At 53.4% G+C, this 21,994-nt stretch overlaps 7 protein-coding genes across 7 annotated transcripts; 5 read left to right on the top strand and 2 right to left on the bottom strand.

Moving 5' to 3' along the window:
- Nucleotides 1–914: 914 nt before the first annotated feature.
- BDQ94DRAFT_105910 (uncharacterized protein) lies at nucleotides 915–2,556 on the top strand. The gene is made up of 2 exons (XM_026763460.1): nucleotides 915–1,896; nucleotides 1,954–2,556. Exons 1-2 carry the CDS (start codon nucleotides 1,454–1,456, stop codon nucleotides 2,339–2,341), a joined length of 831 nt encoding a protein of 276 aa, XP_026630166.1. The 5' UTR covers nucleotides 915–1,453; the 3' UTR covers nucleotides 2,342–2,556.
- A 1,007-nt stretch (nucleotides 2,557–3,563) lies between these two features.
- BDQ94DRAFT_137543 (WD40 repeat domain-containing peptidylprolyl isomerase) lies at nucleotides 3,564–5,786 on the bottom strand. Its single transcript, XM_026765075.1, has 3 exons — nucleotides 5,665–5,786; nucleotides 5,201–5,578; nucleotides 3,564–5,144 (listed from the first exon to the last, which is right to left on the bottom strand). Exons 1-3 carry the CDS (start codon nucleotides 5,738–5,740, stop codon nucleotides 3,709–3,711), a joined length of 1,890 nt encoding a protein of 629 aa, XP_026630165.1. The 5' UTR covers nucleotides 5,741–5,786; the 3' UTR covers nucleotides 3,564–3,708.
- Nucleotides 5,787–5,922: 136 nt separating this feature from the next.
- BDQ94DRAFT_137542 (chaperonin-containing T-complex subunit CCT2) lies at nucleotides 5,923–8,030 on the top strand. The gene is made up of 4 exons (XM_026765074.1): nucleotides 5,923–6,005; nucleotides 6,073–6,230; nucleotides 6,306–7,680; nucleotides 7,748–8,030. The coding sequence occupies exons 1-4, from the start codon at nucleotides 6,003–6,005 to the stop codon at nucleotides 7,805–7,807; spliced, it is 1,596 nt and encodes a 531-aa protein (XP_026630164.1). The 5' UTR covers nucleotides 5,923–6,002; the 3' UTR covers nucleotides 7,808–8,030.
- A 1,638-nt stretch (nucleotides 8,031–9,668) lies between these two features.
- Nucleotides 9,669–11,402, top strand: BDQ94DRAFT_183990 (glycoside hydrolase family 76 protein; the record flags this gene model as incomplete). Its single annotated transcript, XM_026774542.1, has 3 exons — nucleotides 9,669–9,765; nucleotides 9,834–10,528; nucleotides 10,584–11,402. The coding sequence occupies 3 exons, from the start codon at nucleotides 9,669–9,671 to the stop codon at nucleotides 11,178–11,180; spliced, it is 1,389 nt and encodes a 462-aa protein (XP_026630163.1). The 3' UTR covers nucleotides 11,181–11,402.
- Nucleotides 11,403–11,771: 369 nt separating this feature from the next.
- On the top strand, nucleotides 11,772–15,253 carry BDQ94DRAFT_183988 (uncharacterized protein). The gene is made up of 2 exons (XM_026774541.1): nucleotides 11,772–12,325; nucleotides 12,418–15,253. The coding sequence occupies exons 1-2, from the start codon at nucleotides 12,075–12,077 to the stop codon at nucleotides 15,023–15,025; spliced, it is 2,859 nt and encodes a 952-aa protein (XP_026630162.1). The 5' UTR covers nucleotides 11,772–12,074; the 3' UTR covers nucleotides 15,026–15,253.
- A 52-nt stretch (nucleotides 15,254–15,305) lies between these two features.
- Nucleotides 15,306–16,603, bottom strand: BDQ94DRAFT_183985 (branched-chain amino acid aminotransferase; the record flags this gene model as incomplete). Its single annotated transcript, XM_026774540.1, has 2 exons — nucleotides 15,306–16,450; nucleotides 16,531–16,603. 2 exons carry the CDS (start codon nucleotides 16,601–16,603, stop codon nucleotides 15,306–15,308), a joined length of 1,218 nt encoding a protein of 405 aa, XP_026630161.1.
- Nucleotides 16,604–18,102: 1,499 nt separating this feature from the next.
- On the top strand, nucleotides 18,103–21,916 carry ireA (bifunctional endoribonuclease/protein kinase IRE1). The gene is made up of 2 exons (XM_026763458.1): nucleotides 18,103–21,293; nucleotides 21,341–21,916. The coding sequence occupies exons 1-2, from the start codon at nucleotides 18,307–18,309 to the stop codon at nucleotides 21,795–21,797; spliced, it is 3,444 nt and encodes a 1,147-aa protein (XP_026630160.1). The 5' UTR covers nucleotides 18,103–18,306; the 3' UTR covers nucleotides 21,798–21,916.
- The last annotated feature ends 78 nt before the right edge of the window (nucleotides 21,917–21,994 follow it).

The following is a 21,994-nucleotide window of genomic DNA, read 5'->3' as shown; positions in this document are numbered from 1 at the left end:
TGTTAAGAATGCTCGCGGGGCTTCTGCTTGAAGTCAGCTGTGTTGCTCACCGCTGGAGCGGTCACTGATATGAGCTCGTTCAGCTGCTTCAGAGCATGCTGCGAAGTCGTATCGCTTAAAGGTACTCCGTACTTCTACTCCTATCTGCACCGGGTGAGCCACACTTGGACAGGTCCTGGTGGCGTCATGGACACATTCCTCCCTGCCCCTGGAATGACCGATCAGCCCGGGGATGAAGGAGATCGGTTCCATACGGCATCCAGAGCGATCCGTGGATCCACGGCCTTTAAACTCAAATCAGAGGAATGTGTCAAACGATATCAACAATGTAAACTTAGAATTCATGTAGATGTTAGATTGGTGAGTGGTGAGTAGTGAGCAAAGCGACGGATAGATTGGGCGATTTCAGAGGGTCATCAGTCATCCAAGGAGGCGAGTGAAGTCAATACCTCTGAGACAGTTTTTCCCCAGAATTACACCCTCGCAATATCCCTGGATGTGAAGGTATCACGGCACCGTTGCATAGTGGGGCTTGGAACCAGGCGCCCCAGATTATTGGGAATAGTGTGCTGCAAAAGATACCCACAGGTCAGTTTGACAGGGCAACAGCCACGGATTCGGGACGACGCATGCGGCGAGGGTTGAGGGGAGACTGAAAGGGTCCGCGGAAACCAGGAAGATGTAACGAGGTACTGTTAGGGAGATGGGGACAAGTGGATCCCAAGTTGCAGAGTGTGAGATTTGAGGATGATGAAGATGAAGATCTGGAAGAGTACGGAGTATACAGATTAGAGAAGGGGGGCAAAGAAAAGCAGGAAGAATGAGATGCGATGGGGCAAAAATCAGCCAGAAAGGCGTTCAGGGTCCAGACTGCGCGGCCAGAGATTAAAATAACCGGCAACTAAACTGGAGGAGGAAAAGAGCATCCAGCAGGACTTCGTAAAAGACTCCATTCTTACGCAAACCTGGACTTCGGGCGCAAATGAATTTTCGGCGCTACGCAGTGGGACTAACAAGGACTAACACCAAGGCAGTAAGCATCATCCGCCCGTGTCTCCCTCCGGCCGCAACCGGCCAGGCAATAATCCTTCCTCAATCTTCCTTCTCCTCTTCCTTCCCTCCTTTCGTTATTATTATTATTATTATTATTCTGGTCTTTTCGCTCCCTCGCCTATTCCCGCCGTTATCGAGGGCTGACTGTCGCCTCTCCAACCATCTATCCCGTCACTCGTTCGTCTCCGACCTTCCACCACCACCACCGCTTCCACTGCCACCTTCGCTACGCCCGCCCAATCGCCAACTTTTATATTCTCTCTCTCCTCGCCACCACCACCGCTCACTCGCCTTGGACTAGATTATCGTCGTCATATCATGGTGGGCACCTCCCAGTGAGCGATTCCTCTCCCCCTCGACGGTCCCCACCGCCCTCCTTTCAGCCGCAAGATACCTCGTCATGGCACGTTGGCCCCGGGCCTTGACCCCCAGCCATGCTGCCAGTTCAACCTCCTCGACCATGCTCTTCTATCTCTCCTTGATGTCCATCGCTCTCTCGACCGTCGTTCGCGCTCACACTGTCACCCTTCTCCCATCTGTCGCCTCGTCCGACTTCCCCGCATGTGCCTTGACCTGCTCGGTCTTAAAGGAGGCCCAGAATGAGTGTGTGCCTCCCGTCGCCGCCCAGACCGATCATGCGACCTACGTCTCGTGCTTCTGCCAGTCAGCTCTGCTCGACCAGATCCCTTTTCCGACTGGGGTCTGCACAGAAAGCTGTCCCAGTGCCTCGGATCGTGCGTTGATCCGGACATGGTATGACGAATTTTGCTCGTCCGAGGACACCCTCGCCGCAAGAGACACCACTCCCTCCATTTTCGCGAGAGATTCGCGCTCCCAGACCTGGTAGGTAGCCCCCGCCCCGGTGAACACCTGGACCGGCGCAGATATTGACATAGCTAGGTGGACAACCCACTACCAGTGGGTGATCATGGTTATTGTTCTGGTTGTCGCGTTTTCCGTCATCACCGTCGTGGGCGTCTGGCTTAAGCGTCGCCACGACCGGAAATACCCTGGCCTCTACCACGCTACCAACACCGCAGGAACCGATAGCGCACTGTTGGCAGCTCGTCAGCAGGACAACAGTCCATCACCTCAACCGGGACCTCCCCCACAGGGCGCGTTCAGGCCCGGCCGATTCGACCCCACGTTAAACTCCGAGTCGATTGCCAGCAGTTCGCGCACCAACATCACCGCTCCGACGACCCGGCCCGCTCGAAGTTCGTCGCGTCTACAGAAGGCCCAACCAGTTCCAGAGGGTGATATAGAAATTCGCGAAGTTAGCCGGTGATATCCGTGCATGATTATGGTTTCTTTCCTTTTGTCGTTTGCTTTTTCTATTTCACTTCAAGTGTCAATCTTTTCCCACTTTGAGAGCGGGAGAAATGCGCTGTTCACGTCGTTAGTACCGGCATGACGTGGGTAAAGCCAGTCGGGAAACAAATCGGCGCATCTCGCGAAACAAACTTGCATATACCTGGCGTTTACGTGTTTGTGGGGTTCAACTGGGAGAGTCCGATTCCCTATCGTCCCACCCTACACTTCTTTTCTTCTTCGTCTTTTGACTCTCTCTGCCTCGCCTGCTCCGAATGATTGTGCATAAATATGGTTCAGGTTTCTATTTGGCTGTGGTTACCTTTGACCCTTGTGTGATCGAATATAGTCCCTTCCGTTGCTCGCTTTCTTTGATGCATCGATATTATACTCCTATACGTGGAGCATGACCAGGATCGAATATATATATATGACTGATTATTGTAAGATTCTTACTTCATTCAAGGAGAGGATGGACCTGCAAAAGCAAAACAAAGAACTCAATGAACATAAAGTGACACGGATTTCCTATTTACTTTTGTTGGCAATCCCAGAGAACACCGTGCTTATATATTGACAACTGAATCTGTCTTTAGTGTGCTTTCGGTGGGTTGGAATTGCAGCCTGCAAATACTACCTCATTACTAATCGTTTCACCCTGAAGTGGTGCAGAGACAAACTGCACTGTATACTACCAACATGACAGGAGCTTATTTTCTAAAGTACTAATTCAGATCTTGGTCTACCGTGATTGATACTACAAGATTAAGGCATAATCTCATACCTCCTACTAACCAATTACTGATGCTCTTGATGCATGTATGACATACCATTTTAGTATGATAGTATATAATTGACCCACTGGCCTCAGCATTCTCACGCAATATTGAACACCCCCAAAAGACTCTGTGCATGCGGATAGTAAATATTCCCTTTATCTGTGTTTGCTCTATGCAGCAACACTTTCACTTATGCTAGTCATTAGAAAGAGACTGGAAATCGGGTGTTGATCATACTACCAACGCACTCAATAGTCCACGGGGTTCAAAGCAACACATGATATAACCCATACGTTGTCTAGCTAGTTTTCCGAGGGCCATCCTTCTATAGTGATCATGTAAAAATCCATCAGAGCGTGTGACATATTAGTATCTAATTGGTACTTGCATAAAGTCACTAGAGTGATACAGCAATACAGTCCCAGTACTGACTTCAATGATACATATTGAATGCTAATTTACAGGGTAGTAGTATATAGAAAACGGGTAAAGAGAAACACAAAATCGCTGAACTTGATATAGAAACCAACAATCCCTACCAAAGCACGTAACAAAGAGACAACCCCTAAGTAACCGTTATACTCACGATCTTAATATCCTGCTCCGGCTTCTCCTTGAACGTCTTCGTGTTCTCAATCTTATGCACGACATCCAAACCCTGCACCGCACGGCCAAACACAGTATGTTTCCCGTCCAACCAGGGCGTCTTTTCTGTCGTGATAAAGAACTGACTTCCATTCGTATTGGGACCCGCGTTAGCCATGGACAAAGTATATGGTTTATCGTGTTTAAGACTGGAGAACTCGTCCTCGAACTCGCCGCCCCAGATGGATTCACCGCCTGTGCCGTCTCCCAGCGGATCACCACCCTGGATCATGAACTTGCGGATGACACGGTGGAAGATGGTGTTGTTGTAGTAGCCGTTGCGGGCATGGGTGGTAAAGTTCTCGACGGCTTTAGGAGCAGCAGAGGGGTAGAGGCGAAGGTGGATGTCGCCCATGGTGGTGTGCAGGATGGCGGAGGTGCCGAGTTCGGCGGCCTTAGGTGCGGCGGCTTCACGGCCGGAGGCGGCTTCGCGCGGCCGTTCGTTTTGGATGTCGCGGTTTGATTTGGAAATTTCAGTGTCATTTGTGAATAGGTAGAAGCGGACTTTGGCAAATCCTGTGCTGACGAGGATTGGATCGCGTTCTTCGGCTTCTTGGAGAAGTGGGTTGGCACTGGCAGCCATGGATACGGTCACGACGCCCTTCTTTTGCGGTTGACCTTGGTACATGGCGAGGTTGAGGGAGCGGAATGGCTCCTCTTTGGCGTAGACGCGAACGACGCGGTTGGTGTATGTGTTGATGCATTTAATGCCGTAGAGGGAGCCATAGAGAATGAAGTGACCGGATTCGTCGAAGAGGACGTTGATCTTGGGCTTGGTGATGGGGTTCTCGAGTTCCCGTTCTACAGCAAGTCGGCGGCCGAATTCGAGCTCGTCGAGTTGGTAGATGGCTGTGCCGGCTTGCTGCATTGCAGTGATTGTGTTCAGTGATTCGTCGTACTTGCGGTAGAGCTTGCCCGTGGCGAAGTCGAAGACGCGGACTTGACGGTCCGGGAAGGAGACGGCGGCGAATTGTTGGCCGGAAGGGGAGATGCACAGCGACGCAGGGACCGACTTGGCCTTTCGGAACTCGAAAAGGTTGGTAGAGGACTTCAGCTCGAAGACATTGTCGGGCTTCTCGAAGGAACCGTCACCCGCTCGCCAGTACTCAATCATGCCGGAGTCGTCGGCGGAGATGACACAATCGTAGGCGTCGTTGAAGGCAATGGCGGCCACGGGGCTTCGGTGGATCGACTTGACGGTGTGCAGAGGGGTCTGATTTTCACCGCGGCCATCGAAGACCTGGATCATACTGCTTTCTTCGTCTGTTACGGCCAGCAAAGGTAATGAGGCGCCCCGACGATGGACCCAGCATACACAGCGCGGAGTGAATTCGACAGTGAGCATGGCAAGAAGGTCTGCGATAGTGTTAGTGCACTCGATCGCTGCGATAATAAGAAGCTTATATGCCTACCAAACGTGATAACATCAAAAATCTTAACCGTCTTGTCCGCTCCGGTCGTCGCAAAACTTCTTCCATCGGCGCTGACGCTGACGCTCTTGATCTCCGAGGTGTGGGCGCGAAACTCCTTCACGAACTCGACACCGACGGCCATCTTCTTCCAAAACTTGACGAAGCCATCAATAGACGAGGTTATAAGGAAATCGGTATGCGGGGTCACGGTGACAAAGGACAATTGGTCCTTGTGCATGAGAGACTTGGAGTACCGCGGCGATGCGGGCAGCGCGTTTACGTAGACCTTCTCGAAAGGGAGCTTGCGACGCTTCTTTTTCGGTGCATCAGCGGAAGGGAGGGCCGGTCCGAAGTCATCGTCAGAAGATGAATCGTCTCCTAGAAGAGCTAGTCAGTAGCTGTTCAGCTGCGCGTCTTGTCTTCATAGCTGCTCGCAGGAGCTGTTCCCGACACTGCGGACCTACCATTCTCGTCGCTACCATCCACGGCGGAATGGGGGCGCTTGTTCGTCGCCAGTTTCTGTTCCTCCTCTGCAGGCATTTTAGAAAAAGGATCAAGGGTAATTTATGAGTAAATATTGGGATGAGCAAGACAGCAGCGCTGGTCAAGAAGCGATGGAGGAGCAAGGCCGGGCGGTCTGCCACCGCCGGCGGAGCTCGGGCCACATCGCGAACTTTTCTGGTTGTCCCGCATTGGTTGGCCTCGCCGTCTCTGAGTCCTCACCGTCCAGCAGAAGCATCCCCCTGAGCTACCAGTCTTTGCCCCCGACGGTAGCCCATCCTTTCATCCACAATCAGTCACCATGGTATGTTGTTTATGACGCCCATCCTCTTGTTACGTCGCTTTCGACTAATTACTAACCGCCCCTCAAGGCGTCCTTCGCCAATCCCACGCAGATCTTTGCGGACGATGTCATCGAAGAGAAGGGTGAGAATGCTCGTTTGTCCGCCTTCGTCGGTGCCATCGCCGTCGGAGACCTGGTGAAGAGCACCCTGGGTCCCAAGGGAATGGACAAGATCCTCCAGTCAGCGTATGTGGGATGACCCATTCGAGCTAAGCGGGGTTGCACCCCCCGAACACCACACTGATATTACGGCTGATACAGGTCGACCGGAGACATCCTCGTTACGAATGACGGTGCTACGATTCTTAAGTCAATTGCTCTCGACAACGCTGCGGCCAAGGTTCTGGTCAACATCTCGAAGGTGCAGGATGACGAAGTTGGTGACGGCACCACCTCCGTGACCGTGTTGGCTGCGGAGTTGCTGCGGGAGGCTGAGAAGCTCGTGAACCGCAAGATCCACCCCCAGACCATCATTGAGGGATACCGGATAGCTAGCAAGGCGGCTCTGGAGGCCTTGGAGAAGGCGGCTGTTGACCGTAGTGCCGATATGGAGTCGTTCCGCAAAGACCTCCATGCCATCGCTCGTACCACCCTCAGTTCGAAGGTCCTGGCCCAGGACCGTGATCAGTTCGCTGCCCTCGCCTGTGACGCTGTCCTCCGTCTCCGTGGATCGACCGACCTGAGCCACATTCAGATCATCAAGAAGGCCGGTGGCAAGCTTAGCGACTCCTACCTCGACGAGGGTTTCATCCTCGACAAGAAGATCGGTGTGAACCAGCCCAAGCGCTTGGAGAACGCCAAGATTCTGGTCGCCAACACGGCCATGGACACAGACAAGGTGAAGATCTTTGGTGCACGGGTGAAGGTCGAGTCGACAGGCAAGCTGGCGGATCTCGAGAAGGCGGAGCGTGAGAAGATGAAGGCCAAGGTTGAGCGGATCAAGGCCCACGGAATCAACTGCTTCGTCAACCGTCAACTTATCTACAACTGGCCCGAACAGCTGTTCACGGAAGCTGGCATCATGTCCATTGAGCACGCCGACTTCGATGGTGTTGAGCGCTTGGCTCTGGTCACTGGCGGTGAGATCGCCTCGACATTCGACCACCCCGAACAGGTCAAGCTGGGTCAGTGCGACGTTATCGAGGAGGTCATCATTGGCGAGGATACGCTCATCAAGTTCTCGGGCGTGGCTGCCGGTCAGGCATGCACCATTGTGCTCCGTGGTGCCACGGAGCAGCTGCTCGACGAAGCCGAGCGCTCTCTCCACGACGCTCTGGCCGTGCTCTCTCAGACGGTCAAGGACCCCCGGGTGACCCTGGGAGGTGGCTGTGCCGAGATGGTGATGTCCAAGGCCGTTGAGCAGGCTGCCCAGAACACGACCGGCAAGAAGCAGATGGCCGTGGATGCTTTTGCGTACGCTCTGAAGCAGCTCCCTACCATTCTGGCGGACAACGCTGGTCTGGACTCCAGCGACCTGGTGACGCGACTACGACAGGCGATCAACAACGGCATGACCAGCTCCGGACTGGATCTGCTCACCCCTGGCGGTGGCATTGCTGACATGCGCGAGTTGGGTGTTGTGGAGAGCTACAAGCTGAAGAAGGCGGTAGTGTCCTCTGCGTCGGAGGCTGCAGAGGTAAGAATCACATTCCTTGAGTTTATCTAGCAAGCTTGATTATACTGAAAAACTAACCAACCTACAGCTTCTCCTGCGTGTCGACAACATCATCCGGGCTGCGCCCCGTAGACGTGAGCGTATGTAAGGGACGAGGGAGATGTCAAGTAAATATCCAATATCCAATCTTATGTGAGCGTGGAAAATAATGTGAGCTTGAATCAAACCCGCCAGGGATGACTTAGGAGGTGGATGGGATGTCCACTGTGCTCTATAGGGAGCGTAATCACCATGCTATAGACCTTCCGATGGGAAAAAAAGCATCTGACGAATGATTTTTGAATATGCTTATATTTCTTTCTTTTCTTTCACCTGGACGATGGCACTCGTGCTGCCTCTCGCTGCCTTCACAATCTGGTATGGTATGATCGGCCTACTTTCGATTGGGGCTGCGTAAGAGTGTCCTTGAACCTACGCTGTGTAGTAATTGCAGCACTCTGATCATCTCAGACACGGGAGTTTAGAGCTGGTGCGATGTGGGTCGAGGGAGTTGTTCCTGCCGCCAGCCTGCCATCATTTGACGTGGTACAGCATATGGCCCCAAGTATGACGAACTCATGTTTATCCCAGCTCCTCTTGCAAATACGATGACAAGGCACCCCTCGACCAGCAGTAGGCAGAAACAATAAGGAAGTAGGACAGCACCCTTTGACAATAAGTAATAGTTAGTAGATAGTACTCGTAGTCTACTAATTTAGACGCGACAAGTTCCCTGTAAACAGCCCCCAACGTACAGGAGGACATGGGAGAATTGCAGCAGCACCCAGCCATGATGATAAATAACTAACTAATTAGACGATGATGGCTGTGCCAGGTCAATCCAGCATCTGCGCCAAGGATGATAAGCGGTCGAGGATCCAAGTTCCAAGGTGTTTGTGCGCACCAAAAATTTCCTGGCCGATCATCCCAGCAGCCAAGACTGACACGGGCGATTTCCTATATTTAGTGAGCGTTAAATGTTGTGGGGGGACAGACAGTGTTGTTATTTCTCCGAATATGCGCATTTTGACAGCGGATGTGTTAGGGTCGGTCGCATGGCTTACTTGGAGATATAAATGCGGACAACATTATATTCTAGTACTTGAATACTTATTATGTCCTAATTCTATAGTGCTGCCCGGTTTCCTCATTTACACTTGACTGCGATGATAATTCTGTTAGCGTCCACTGAGTACTGTTCCGCGGGGCGATCGATGGAGCAGCCCCCGCAAGAACGGGCCAGTCAGAATCCCTAGCGGCAAGCCATTGCGCGTTCGGCGGTCCCCCCAAGGCACCACAAGCACCACAAGCACTGCTGGACCCTGAAGCTAATACCCGAAAGTTAGTAACTCCCAGTTCCCAGGGTCCAGCAGACAGACGCCCGGACTAAGTTAGTTTCATCGGGTCCCTGAACATGAACTGGGTGGAAACGGTGGGAAAGCCTTGGGAGGGGAAAGGCCCTGTTCATCGTCCATCATCCTTCGTCTTTCCCTTGGCACCGACAATACGACCCCATGGCTCATAGCGGAAGGGGTTGCGCTCCACTGCTACCTTTCTGTGACTTTATTACCACCCTCCACTCCAGTACCACCCCCCAAGTGACCTGATGCCGTCACTGCAGTCTCACTACAAGCTGGTCCTGTACCATATCCAGCCACACCTCGGCTGCTGCTCTTTCACTCGTTCCTCTTCTCCTGTCGTATGTCATGTCGACTGCTGCAATTGGACTGGTCAAGATCTCCCAGGCTCTGTCAGCACTTGCTTCGGTCACTGCGCTCGTTTAGATCCCCAGTTGCAAGGCTGGACGTGATTGATCCCCTCATTCCTCTCCTTCCCCCTCCCTTCCGCATTCCGCCCACCACGTTCCGTCTTCGTCAACGGAATTTTTTCATCCACCTCTTCACACGCGTGTTGATGCTGCTGTCTCCTTCGTCCTTCACTTGAGATTTCGCATTTAGCGTCTATTGACGATGGTGGTGCCAGGCTGGATATGGGCGGTCTTTCTGACCATATTTGTCTCCTTTCAGAGAACAGTGACGGCGCTGCAGCTGGACATTAACGATGAACGTAGGTGCTCCCGACTCGTGCAGAAATGACGCACACAGGTGCAGGTACTGACCATTGCGCAAATATAGAATCTATCAAAGATGCCGCCAGGACCACGGCCTTCAACATGATGAGCTACTATCATGGCAACGAATCGGGCCAAACGCCAGGAAAGCTGCCCGATACCTGGTGGGAAGGTGGTGCTATGTTCATGACCTTGATTCAGTACTGGTACTGGACTGGCGATACATCCTACAACGAGGTGACCACCCAGGGTATGCTCTGGCAGAAGGGCGACAACGACTACTTTCCAGCCAACGATAGTAACTATCTGGGTAACGATGACCAGGTCTTCTGGGGTCTAGCGGCCATGACGGCTGCAGAACTAAACTATCCCGAACAGGATGGTCAGCCATCGTGGTTGTCGCTCGCCCAAGGTGTCTTCAACACCCAGGTCCCCCGATGGGATACTACCAGCTGCCAGGGTGGACTTCGTTGGCAGATTTGGCCTTACCAGGCTGGTTATACCACCAAGAACGCCATCTCGAACGGAGGTCTGTTTCAATTAGCCGCTCGTCTGGGACGCTACACCAAGAACGATACATACACCGACTGGGCAGAAAAGATTTGGGACTGGAGTGCGACAACGCCGCTGTTGCAGACGGAAGACTGGTACATTGCCGACACAACCACCACAGAGGCAAACTGCAAGGATCATGGTGATATACAGTGGACGTATAATTATGGAACCTACCTCAGTGGGGCCGCATACATGTACAATCTGGTCAGCACCTATTCCTCCAATCCCCGAATTTAATCCCCGGCTAATCAGATTCTAGACCAATGGCGCCGACAAATGGAAGAAAGGTCTCGACGGTCTGCTTGCAAGTACTTTCTCAAGGTTCTTCCCGAAGGAATACGGCAGCAACATTATGTCTGAGATCTCCTGTGAGCCCAACATGATGTGCGACCGGAATCAGGACTGCTTCAAAGGTTTCTTGTCCTCCTGGCTTACCTTTACTACAACCATTGCGCCCTACACTGCCGATCAGATCCTCCCGAAGATCCAGCAATCCGCCCTGGCAGCGGCGAAGCAATGCTCAGGAGGCGACTCCGGCACTCAGTGCGGGCGGCGGTGGTACCAAGCGCAGTGGGATGGCGAGACATCGCTCGAAAGTGATATGAGTGCCCTGAGTGTCTTCTCGTCGAATATGATCACGCATCGGCAAAGTCAAGGTGGCCAATCCCAGGGTCCGTTGACGTCGGACACTGGCGGCACCAGCCAAAGCAACCCTAATGCAGGAACCGGTCCAAAGGATGCACCCAATAAGCTGCCCGACATCACAACCGGAGACCGTGCAGGTGCCTCCATCCTTACTGTCCTCTTTGTCGGCAGCTGGGCTGGTGCTATTACCTGGCTGGTCTATGGAGGTTGAGCGACATTTGAGGATCTTCACTTGCAATTTCACTTTGTACATAAAATCTGCTTCATTGAGGCAGAGACGGCTCTGTCGCTGTTGTCTTCTCTCCCCTACGACCTGCTGGCTTGAAACTGTGCTGAATCGCGCTTGCTGCCAGCACTGTGGACTTGTATTGCGATTTATTCAAGTGTTTTGGAGTTACTTGGGTTGGAAGGATACTGGAGTTGTGGTGTTAGGAGCGAGTCGAGCTCCACAGCCGGAAGACCCGGATTTTGTTATGATTGACGTGGGATTAGCTATAAAATAGCAGACTTGCTTCCCGCTTTTGGCTATACTTTTAATATGTGACCTACTCCCCCTCACCAAGGGGATATCAATCGTCCACAGTAATGCAAGACCGACGCGAGCCCAAATTGACTCGTCAATCCGCTCTCTATAGCCTGTAACTATAGCATTTCCCAATCCGGTTAAGACCAGCCACGCCGCCCTAATTTGGCAAGCGGTCAGACGCGCTGCAGGCTCCACGGCGGGCGAGCCAATAAGGCGGTGTCGAGGCGACAATATTCATCAGATAGAGCGATAGATTCACTTCTTCTGGCAGCAGCAGGAAGGGGACCACAAAATACCTGTCAATCCCCTGGCCCATGGTCTAAGGTCGGTGTTACTAGCTGACACTTACCGTCCCGCCATTTAGTTTCATCTTCTCACCTCCAGACCTCCCTCTACAGCTTCATCTTCCCTCCCCATCCATCCCGCCATCCAAATACGATTTATCACATAACTGCTCAGTACATTACGCTGTCCTTGTTGCACGGATAATGCTTATTGCAGCTGTCCCTGCTGCTGCTACTTCAATCGTCTGACACACGCATACACACACCGATTGCGCGCGCCTGTCCCTCCGCCGATATGGTCTTCCTACGTCTACGAGTCAAGGTCTACCCGCGCGAGCAGGTTGCGCCTACGCCATCTTTCTCCTTCCGCTCGATCCTCGGTGATCGCGATCGCGATCGCGATGACGCCAGCCGCGGTACTAATGGCTCGAGCGGAGGCAAACCCGTGGCCTTTCTGCTTGTGCTTGAGAAACCCGAGGATATTACGCTGGGTGGACTGGCCGGGTTGATTCAGGATAAGTGGAGGAAGTTGAGACCTAATGCGGAGTAAGTGCATTGCTATCTGGCTTGTCTACTCTGTCGTGCTTGGCATAAGTTACGTGTAATACAGACGGATTGGCTAAATCGCGTCACGTTAGACCTCTGGACATCAAGAAACTCCTCGACGACGATCATGAATCCGATGACCTCGATGCCGATATGACTGTCGCGGAAGTGTTTGTCGATAATGGCAGAGCTCAGCAGGATTTATCCGACCAGCGGGGTACTGTCCGTGTGATACAGAAGCCTGGTCAATATGCCCCTGTGCGGTTCCCCTCCGTCACTCAGGACTGGGATGCCGCTGCGCAAAACTTTGAGCGCCAGATCCAGGTCAAGAAGGAGGCTGTCAAGAAGGCGATGGATCAGATCCCGACCATTCATGAAGAAGAGAATAATGAATATTCGAATGCTGGTTCTGTTAGTGCACGGTCGTCTGCGTGGAGTCCCTATGAGAACCGTCGGTCTGAAATCCCCGTTTCGTCTGTGGAAAAGGATGAGGTCCCAGGCTCGCCTGCGCCTTGGGATAAGAAGCCAGTACTGCATGAGGAGGATTCTCAGAATCAGATTGGCGGCAGTATTGCGGCTACACCTTTGCATAAGCGCATGCAGAGCCAGGAACTAGGGGACTCCCCATCGCACACCCCGACGCCTGAAGAGCGCGCTGCGTCTAGACACAGTTCCTCGCAAGGTTCCGCAAGACAGCCGGTCAAGGAGGCGACGGAATCGAAAGCTAATGGCTCGCACGAGATGGAAAGTATCGATGGATCTCTGTCACCCTTGAGTACTCGGAAACCACCCCAGCGGCGACAAGTACCTGAACCCCAGCCGCCAGCCCCGGTTGTTGATGTCGACAGCGAGAGCGAGAGCGAGAGCGAGGACGAGAGCGAGGACGAGACAGGAGACGAAAATGACGAGAACGTGGCTCCCCCGTCTGCTCAGAAGAATAAGCTCCAGAATGGTGATGTCGAAATGCATGATACGGTGGAATCTACGGAGGGACAGCCACTGTCGAGTAACAGCAACTCGCGCAAGAGAAAATTGAGCCAGGACAGCTTCGAACCGAGCAAAGAGCCCCGCCTTTCTGAGCCAGGAAGCACGCATGCTACCCCCAAGGGCATCAAAGACAGCATGGTAACAGTTGAGGTGAGTCCGTATACTCCAAGCAAGCGCGCGCGAGCCCCATCCGTTGGATTTAGCCCCCGCCGAAGTTTCTTAATGCGTGCCCCATCCGCACCCCCAAAGCATGGTCTAGGCTTGGGAATCACAAGAAGCCCTCCAAACAACCGACTTACACGCTATTTGACCCAGGACTCGGCCATCCCCCCACCCAACTTTCTGGCCCCTAATGGTACCCCGGAGATTCCCAGTAGCGCCCCTACTATCCGCCGTGGCTCAGTATCGCTTGCCCCGTACTCCACACCGTCGAAGGCCCAGGCCCCACTCGACAAAGTCAAGAACCTGCACTCGGCCTTGCGTAAGAGCTCCCCGGCTGAACGGCCGTCCGAACGACGATCAGTATCGTTCGCTGAGTCAGACGAGGTAGTGTTTGCCGGGTCTCAGCCAGTGCCAAAGTCGAACCCTCAGAGTACCTCTAAATCTCGAGCCAAGAGTTCAGACCTCGATAGGAGGACGTCCGATCCAAGCTCCATGGTCTTCCCTGCTTCTGTGCCCAAAGAGCGGCTGGACCAGCTCATGGAAGAAGCAAACCGGAAGATTGAGCAGGATAAACAATACGAGGAGAAGTTGCAGGCTAAGCTCCAGACCGCACGCGAGCAGAAAGCTGGTGCTCAGTATATTCGCAAGCTACAGGAACTGACGGACGCATGGACGGCTCTCAAGAAGGCTGAAAAGCACCAAAAGACGAAAACCGTAGCTCAGCGTAAGTTCGATACACTTCAGAAAGAGGTCGACAGGCTTGAGGCTACGCAGAAGCCCAAGCCAGCTTCTGCTACACCACAGAAGAAACAGCAATCCACGACACCACGTACTCAGCCCACTGATGCCGCCAAATTGCCGACGCCGCATGACACGAAATCTGCGAATGGCAGCAAATCTCCAGCTTCGGAAAGCCATACTCAGCCTCAGAAGACCTCTCCGATGCAGATGCGGACCAGGTCAGCTAGCAAGCTGGACGCTTCCCCGAAGATTGTCCCCAGCGAGCCTCAGAGCTCCTTTGCTTCCGACAACCTGGACCTGCCACCCATGGACCGAACCGTTCACAGAGCTGGCTCGTCCAAACCCAGCGGAACACCAGTTCGTGCAAGCACGGTAAAATCGCCCGAAAAGGCTCCTAAGCCGTCTCCGCAGGCACCAATCGAGTTGTCGTCTGATTCAGAAGAGTCCGAGGAATCGGATTCGGAATCCGAGTCGGAGTCGGAGTCCGAGGAAGAGGAAGAGAAGAAGCCTGCGATCCGTCAAACAGCGTCGTCACCAGTGAAAGCCAACACCGCAACACCTTCCCAAGTGCCAGCCTCGCAACCAGCTCCGTCGCAGACGTGGGCACGTCCTTCAAGTGCAACGCGCACGACGCGCACGACACTAAAGTCATTGATCCAGAACCAGAAGAAGGAGCTGGAAGCGAAGACGCAGCCGAAACGCGCGGCGAACTCGCAACCCCAGAAGCGAAGCGTGTACTCGCCGCCATCCGATGACAGTGAAAGCGAGAGCGAGAGCGAGAGTAGCAGCAGCGACAGCGACAGTGATTGAATCATACCTTTCTTCATTCGACCTTTTTTCCATTGACATTACGATTCTTCCGGGTGGTTGTATCATCATCATCATCATTGTCAAGCGCACTGCGTTGGCATTTCGGCTTCCTTTCTGATATAGCGATGAATAGTTATTCCGACTCACTTGGGACGTGTGTACCCAACAGCAGCATCCGGCGTGCATTGTATGTATGTATGTATTTGCCTAGCTCAATATCGAACAAGATAGTACTTTTTATCACCTCACCCAAGTAGCAAACTAGTAGATACTTTTAAAATCAAGGCACATTAACCGCATTCTCCTCTCCCACTCCCCCTCCCTCCCCCTCCCCCATAACCCCCTCCACCTCCCTAACCACCCAATTCCACCCAAACACATCCTCCACCTCCCCCGTCTGAATCCCCTGCAACAACCCCAACAACTTCCTACAGACCGGCCCCCCTTCTCCCTTATCACCACCACACTCAAACCCCCACTTATCCCCCTTACTCTTCATCGTAATACTCCTAACAGGAACCAACCCCGCCGCCGTCCCCGCCGCAATCACCTCATCAAACTCCCTAATCTCCTCATACTTGACGCTTCTCTTCTCCACCTTATACCCCAGCATCTTCTCCCCAATCTCCAACACCGACGCCGCAGTTACCGAATCAATCACGTTCACGCTATCCGGCTGCACGAGCGTCACTTTCCCCTCCCCATTATTGTTATATTTCACCCCAATAAACGCACTCGTCGAAAACTCATCCACCTCCGTCCGCGTCTTACTATCCAAATGCAACGTTATCCCATACCCCTCTTTGTAAGCTGCCATGCTATGTCGTTGCACTGGAGCATAGTTGCCCCCCGCTTTGGCGCTCCCTGTTCCCTTTGGGGCCGTGCGATCGTACTCTTCGAGGATCAGCGCGTCCACGGCGGATATCCCGTGGTACAGGCCTGTCGGGGTCACGAAGACGGCGAAGGTGAATGTTTCCGGGGGCGTTAGGGAGATTTGGGGGGAGGAGCCGAAGACGAGGGGCCGGATGTAGAGCGCTGAGACTCCCGGTTTCTCTCCCGATGTGGGTGTGAGCGTTATGTGGTGCGGTGGGACGTATTCGGCGTTGGAGGCCACGGCCAGGTTCACGGCTGAGAGGAAGGTGGGGGTTGGGATCGGGGGGATGGAGAGGATGGTGGAGGAGTGGGCGAGGCGGGTGGCGTTGAGGGTTGGGCGGAATATGGTTATTTTGTCATTTCTGCTGCTGTTATCGTTGGTAGTTGTGGTGGTGGTGGCATGGCGAAAGGCTTTCAGGCCTTCGTAGGCTTGTTGGCCGTAGTTTAGGGCTGGGGAGAGGCCGTGGATGGAGAGGTGGGGGGATTTGATTAATTGGGGGGTGCTCCAGGTATGGGTTTGGGGGGTGTAGGTGCATTCGACGTGGTAGTTTACTGGAAGTATTGGAGATGGGTTATTACTGGGTTGGTGAGAGGAATTGAGGGGGAGAGGGGGATAGGAATGGGGGGCATACCGTCGCGCACTTTGAAGCCGATGTTGGTCCAGTCGATGGAGGGAGTTGGGGGTGGGGGGAAGGGGGTTGTCATCTTGTCGTAGTGTATGTTGTATGGAGGGATAACTAGGGTGATTGATAGAAGAGAAGTAGAAGATTAAGTCAAGGATAGAATAGACTACTGTCAGATTATAAGATAGATAGTTATACGAAGTAAGGTAGCAAGCAGCATATGGCAGGAATGCAGTGCATGTGGCATGCCGGAATCGAGTCTATTGGAGTCCCCTCTGCAGCGTCTGCATCCGTACCTAATGCACCACCATTACTGAAATTCCATCATGCTACATCATGAGGAATGTGGTTCCGCGGCTGGATGCAGCAGTCAAGTTAATTCCATCCATGGGTCGCAGTGCAGTGCATCTCTCCGCATTTCGGCTTTTATCCCCGCAAACTTTAGTATCCTGCTAGTCGGGTGGGTATTGTCCATTAGCAGCATCCTCGAAGTAGAATACGGGATCAGCAATTAGATCAGCTGTCAGGTGTTTGACTTTTGCTTGCTGGTCTAGAATTTGCAGGCCTGTTACTAAGACAGTGTACTACTACTACAGCGTGAATTGTCGACTTGGCTAGAATCCATGAAAAGGCCCGCTAGCAGGACACGGTCCATGTTACCATCCCGCTCTGCTCACCGATCCAGTAATTCCAACTCCTTGAATGGCAAAACTTATTCTAATCCACTGGTTTGTCTCACGCCAAGCAAAGAAATACCGAGGGATGGATGACTGCTTACTCTGCCAGGGTTACTGCCCTCATACCTCGTCCGTGCATCTGGCTTACGCGAGATATTACCCTTCGTTTGTGTGCTGATCAACCCTAAGTACAAAGTACCTCAGTGACTGAACTGAGCCTTGCATGGCACAATAACTAGTTAGTGGGTTAATATGGGCAGTGGCTGGACCTGGAGTCAGGCCGTGGCGATAACACCATCGCTTGTCGATGTGGTGAGACCTTTAGTCACAATCGCACCCTTGATAACACTCTCGATAGTACAGAGTACCCTTGAAATACTGAAACAGTTTCTCTTATTGAGTCACGCCCTTTTTCCTTACGCAACCCAGTGCTGTCATTCCTTATTTAGTAAGATCTCTGCTGGCATATGTAGTTATCTGCAAAAGTCAGAACAAGTCAGATTGTCTGCTGCAGAGTGAAGTGTGAACTGGCTATATTTGGGTCCATCTCGGCCCGCGCAGGAGAGTATGGGGGGCGGGCTAGTGTGGATATCTGCCGCGACGGGAAGAACAAAGATCGCTACACTACCAGGGAAGAGACAGCGATCAGCGAAGGAAGCAGAGTAGTAGAGTATGATGGCGGAATAAGTGAATTACTGTATTGTTGGAGATATATTACTCTTTTTTTTCTGAATACATTATGTTATGTCCAGAGGAGACAGAAACTCAAGGAAGGGAAGGGATTTGCCCCTGTCTTACCTGTAACTGGGAATCGACTAGCCCGTGTCGGGAATCCATCCCCGTCCCGATGCAAAAGTCGCAAACGCGTCAGCACATCACGTGCGCACAGCCTCCCCTCGATGCCCCCAATCCAATTCATCCATTCTATTCCATCCTATTCATCCGCTCAATGCTGCCCTTCAATTGCCCATCTGCTCTCGATTCTTCTTCCTTCTCTTTTGGTTCCTCCCACGCGGATTTTACCAACTGATGACACGCCCCGTGCCATCGGATCCCTCACTCTCCAGCTTCTCTCTCCATCTGGCCCACTGTATTGGAGTCCCTCAGCATGCGGTGGCGGCTGCCTGGCGCCCGGTCGACCCTTCCTGCCAGTGTCGCACTCCTCCTGCTCCCCGTTCTTGTTGCTCCGCAGCAGTGGCATGAACACCAACATGAGCTCTCCTCCACCGTTTCCGTCCCTCTCCGACCGACTGGTTTCACCTCCGGCGTCGATACCCCTCCCTCTTTCGACGTGAAATCCAACGATGCGAGCGCCCTAGCAACCCTGGCTCTGGCCGGCTCTGGCCGCGCCGTTCGAGCCCCTCCTGCCCAAGCCAGCAGCTCTACCGCTGGCCTGGCTCCGCAGCTTCACGCGCGGTCCCTGCAGGACTGGGAGGTTGAGGACTTTGTCCTGCTGGCGACCGTCGACGGTTCCATTCACGCACGCGACCGCAAGACCGGTGCCGCTCGTTGGGCCCTCGAGGTCCCGAGCAGCCCTATGGTCGAAAGCCTCTACCACCGAGCCAATCGCTCCAGCTTCGACCGTGCCCAACCAGAGGACGACTTTATCTGGATCGTCGAGCCGAGTCAGGGCGGAAGCCTCTACATCTACAGCTCGGGGCCAGAGGCAGGCCTCCAGAAATTGGGATTGACTGTGAAGGAACTTGTTGACGAAACGCCTTACTCGGGGACTGACCCGGCCGTTACTTATACGGCACGAAAGGAAACGACGCTGTATACCATCGATGCTCGCACCGGAAACATTCTGCGGGTGTTTAGCTCTAGAGGTCCCATTTCGTCAGGTCAGGAATGTCGAAAGGTTGATGGTCTGGATGTGGATATGGAAGAATGCGAATCCCCTTCGGGTACTCTAGTCCTTGGTCGTGTCGAATACACGGTAGCCATCCAGAACACCGAAACCGGTGATCCAATCTGCACTCTCAAGTACTCGGAGTGGACGGCCAACAACCGGGATATGGACCTCCAGAGCCAGTACCTCCGCACGATGGATCAAAGCCATATTTACAGCATGCATGACGGTGTAGTCTTAGGCTTCGATCATTCACGAATGGACCGGCCACGATACACCCAGCGATTCTCGAGTCCGGTGGTCCGCGTCTTCGATGTTGCTCGTCCGGTCAGCGCCGACTCATCTAACGATCCTACTCCGCTTATTCTACTCTCGCAGCCTCTACAGCCTCCTGACCCCGACTACGGTACGCTTGACGATCGTGATGAAAGAGTATTCATTGATTACACCGAGGGTGGTGGTTGGTATGCCATGTCGGAGGCCACCTACCCGCTTGTCACCGGGAGAGCCAAGATGGCTCAATGCTACGAAAAAGATTACCTCCGCCATGGTCAACCCCTAACAAGTCTGACCCCGAGTCAGCAACAAGATGCACTAGCAGGAGTCCATTCTTTGAACGGCCCACGCGTCGTCCGCCGTCACATCCCCAGCATTTCTGGCCCCTCGTCAGCCGATATGTCCAATGACACGCCTCGGGAGTTGATCTATAGCTCGTCGGACTTGGCACTGCCTCCGGCTCTACGCCACAGCACCATTATACGGAAGGGCTGGGATAATGCCATTGATATTTTTGTGACGCTCTTGCTTCTGTTTTTCGGCACCTTCATCTGGTTCAATTCTCATCACATTCAGGAGCTTGCTAAGCAGAAGCTGGATCTGAAAAATATCATGGCCTCATACGGACAGCCGCCCATGTCTACCCCCTCAACTCCAATCGTGGAAGCCCCTCATTCGAAACGCGAGGCTAGCCCTAACCGCATGGCGAATCTGACTGTCGACATGAATGTTTCAGAAGAGCAGGCGTGGGGTGGTGATTCGACGCCAAGGCCCAAGAAATCCCAGAACTCTCTTGCGCCCGATACAACTCCACGCGTACGCATCCGGGAACCGTCTCAAGGCCCAGATGGTGATGACGATGTGGACGAGCTCAATCTACAAGACGGCGAAAAGCCTAAGAAGAAGGCTCGCCGCGGACGTCGTGGTGGCAAGAATCATAGGCGGGGCAAGAAGCCCAATAGCGACAGCGAATCCAGGGACCCGGCCGATCGCGTTGTTGATGAAGTGAACAAGCTTCAACCTCAGCCTCGCTTGGAACCCGATGTACAGCTGACCCGGACGGTGTCGCATGAGATCATGGAAATGGATGGCGTTCTCCAGATCGGCCGTCTTAGAGTGTTCACTGACGTGGTCCTGGGACACGGCAGCCACGGGACCGTGGTGTATCGGGGCTCGTTCGATGGGCGCGACGTGGCTGTCAAGCGCATGCTGGTAGAATTCTATGATATTGCATCCCATGAAGTGGGCCTGTTGCAAGAAAGTGATGACCATGGCAATGTGATCCGGTACTACTGCCGAGAGCAGGCTGCTGGTTTCCTCTACATTGCTTTGGAGCTCTGCCCGGCCTCTTTGCAGGATGTGGTTGAACGTCCATCAGATTTCCCGCAGTTAGTCCAGGGCGGCTTGGACCTGCCGGACGTTCTGCGCCAAATTGTGGCAGGTGTTCGCTACCTCCATTCTCTTAAGATTGTGCACCGCGATCTGAAGCCACAGAACATCTTGGTGGCGATGCCTCGCGGGCGTACTGGTTCACGCTCCCTGCGGTTGCTGATCTCGGATTTCGGCTTGTGTAAGAAGCTCGAAGACAACCAAAGCTCCTTCCGTGCGACTACGGCACATGCCGCCGGTACCTCAGGCTGGCGAGCCCCTGAATTGCTGGTAGACGACGACATGAGCCCGGCTATGCAGGGTAGCGAGTCCCAACACACCGAATCATCAGAACCAGCTGTGGTGGACCCTCAAACCAACCGGCGGGCTACTCGAGCCATCGATATCTTCTCTTTGGGCTGCGTCTTCTATTACGTTCTGACGCGGGGGTGCCATCCTTTTGACAAGAATGGCAAGTTTATGCGCGAAGCCAACATTGTCAAGGGCAACCACAACCTCGATGAGCTGCAGCGTCTGGGCGACTATGCCTACGAGGCTGAAAATCTAATCCAGTCCATGTTGTCGCTTGATCCTCGACGACGGTAAGTCGATGCTCATTACGTGCCATGCGTAGTACTAACTTTTCTAGACCCGATGCGAGCGCTGTGTTGACGCACCCGTTCTTTTGGCCTCCATCTGACCGTCTTAGCTTCCTCTGCGATGTCTCGGATCACTTCGAATTCGAACCGCGGGATCCTCCTTCGGACGCCCTTTTGTGTCTCGAGTCGGTCGCTCCACGAGTGATGGGCCCGGACATGGATTTCCTGCGACTACTGCCACGGGACTTTAAGGATAATCTCGGCAAGCAGCGTAAGTACACGGGATCGAAGATGTTAGATTTGCTGCGAGCCCTCCGGAACAAGCGCAACCATTACAACGACATGCCGGAGCATCTCAAGGCACACATTGGCGGGTTGCCCGAGGGGTATCTTAATTTCTGGACTGTACGGTTTCCCAGTCTTCTCATGAGCTGCCACTCCGTCATTGTGGAGTTGCGTTTGACTCGGTCCGACCGTTTCAAGCGCTACTTCACGGCGACTGACTAGGTGGTGGTCACCCACGTAGACAGCCATTTACTTGTATACATGCATATCTAGATGACATATGTCACAATCAATGAGTTATACGAGTCTTAATTATCATTCTATCAATGGGAATTCATGCTGCAGAGTCGTCCGGTAGTGTGGGCGGGGTAGTCACGTGTCTCTAGTCTAGTGACCGGGGAAGCCCTCAGCGATGAGTC

The sequence above is a fragment of the Aspergillus welwitschiae genome, assembly GCF_003344945.1.
Source record: "Aspergillus welwitschiae strain CBS 139.54b unplaced genomic scaffold BDQ94scaffold_5, whole genome shotgun sequence".
Classification (NCBI taxonomy): domain Eukaryota; kingdom Fungi; phylum Ascomycota; class Eurotiomycetes; order Eurotiales; family Aspergillaceae; genus Aspergillus; species Aspergillus welwitschiae.
This window is presented reverse-complemented; position numbering and strand designations above follow the sequence as displayed.